Here is a 1,426-nt window from a genome sequence, read left to right on the forward strand (position 1 = left end):
TAAGCCAATGTACATAGTATCTCCTTTATTATCCTTAATTTTGTGGGTCATTCACATGTACAATAGCAACTTGAAATTACTTAATGCACTCTTTGTTAAAATACTTGTAACAAAAAGAATCCATATAGAAGGATAAATAATTAAGGATAGTGAAACTAACAGATGTAGGGTCACATGTTTTGTTTACTATGATTATGCTTAAGTTCATGTACTTGAAGCCCCAAAAATTTTATACATATAATTTAAATTCCTAGTTCCTACTAGTGATCTAACCATAGCTTGTGTGGTTGTGTAAATATTACCAAAATTCCTGCCACAAATTTGGCAGAATATCTGATTGTGTGCATACTTGTAAGTACAACCACAGATACTATGGTACACCTAATGTGTAAGTTTAAATAATCAGTATTATCATTAACTGAAATAACATAATTATCGAAATTAACATATTCTTATGTGTTATAATTTTGGATCAAATGTGTCATTTTAATGGACCATTTTTGTGATATGTTGCTACTGAGAGTAATAACTTCACTTGTAGTATGCTAATTTATAATTACAAATACATTTTTATTGTTGTTATGTAGCTTGCAATTTAATCTGTCATGTCGGTTATACTGTCAATTCCAATTGTACTGACTGTTATTTGGCTAGTATCTGTGATGCAGACAGTCCATGTATGAATGGAGGACAGTGTATACAGTATTCACCTCCTGATAATTATACTTGTAATTGTACTGGTACAAGATTTCAGGGAGTCAACTGTACTGGTGAGTAAGTAAAATGTATTTACTAAATGACTGCATGGCTTCAGTGATTTATTTATTGTCAAAACTATCACAGTTTTATATGCATTGTTTATCTTTCTCATTTTATTTTTATTTTATACGTCACATACACTGTACAATTGCTTGTTCATACTTTGTAACAATCACTTCAAATCATTTCTCACTTTCAGATCGTGTCACTAATGGTTCATGTCCTGCTAATGCAACATCGATATTAGTATTAAATGATGGAACCATCAATGTGCCATTGACAAAACCAGTTTGTATTCGATGCAGATTTATTAGTAATCAAGGTGATTTTATTTCCTTCTCTGATGGTGTATGGAGGAAAGGTAGTACTGTACTAAGTGATGGTGACTTTAGTGGAAATGTTATAATATCAAATACTTCTAATACATTGTTTCTTACTCTTGTACATCCTGCTACTGTTGTTGATGTTGGTGATACACTGACATGCTCATCATTTTCAGCTGACCAGCAATCTGTCATTACTATTGGAGCTTTTAGTGAGTTGATATATCATTTGTTTGTACATATGTTTCATTAATTCTTTTCTGTAGACTTTTTAAACCCAAGAGTATCTCCTAATGGCACTGTTAGTGTCATTGAAGGATCCCACTTAACATTAACATGTTCTG

General features: G+C 31.6%; 1 protein-coding gene across 1 annotated transcript; it reads left to right on the forward strand.

The window, feature by feature from the left end:
* Positions 1–587: 587 nt before the first annotated feature.
* On the forward strand, positions 588–1,383 carry LOC109592889 (uncharacterized; the record flags this gene model as incomplete). The annotated part of the gene is made up of 3 exons (XM_020008208.1): positions 588–770; positions 959–1,294; positions 1,349–1,383. Coding segments are annotated over 3 exons (554 nt in total), but the record flags the coding sequence as incomplete, so codon positions are not given.
* Positions 1,384–1,426: the final 43 nt, after the last annotated feature.

The sequence above is a fragment of the Amphimedon queenslandica genome, unplaced genomic scaffold, assembly GCF_000090795.2.
Source record: "Amphimedon queenslandica unplaced genomic scaffold, v1.1 AMPQUscaffold_3615_Cont24393, whole genome shotgun sequence".
Lineage (NCBI taxonomy): Eukaryota > Metazoa > Porifera > Demospongiae > Haplosclerida > Niphatidae > Amphimedon > Amphimedon queenslandica.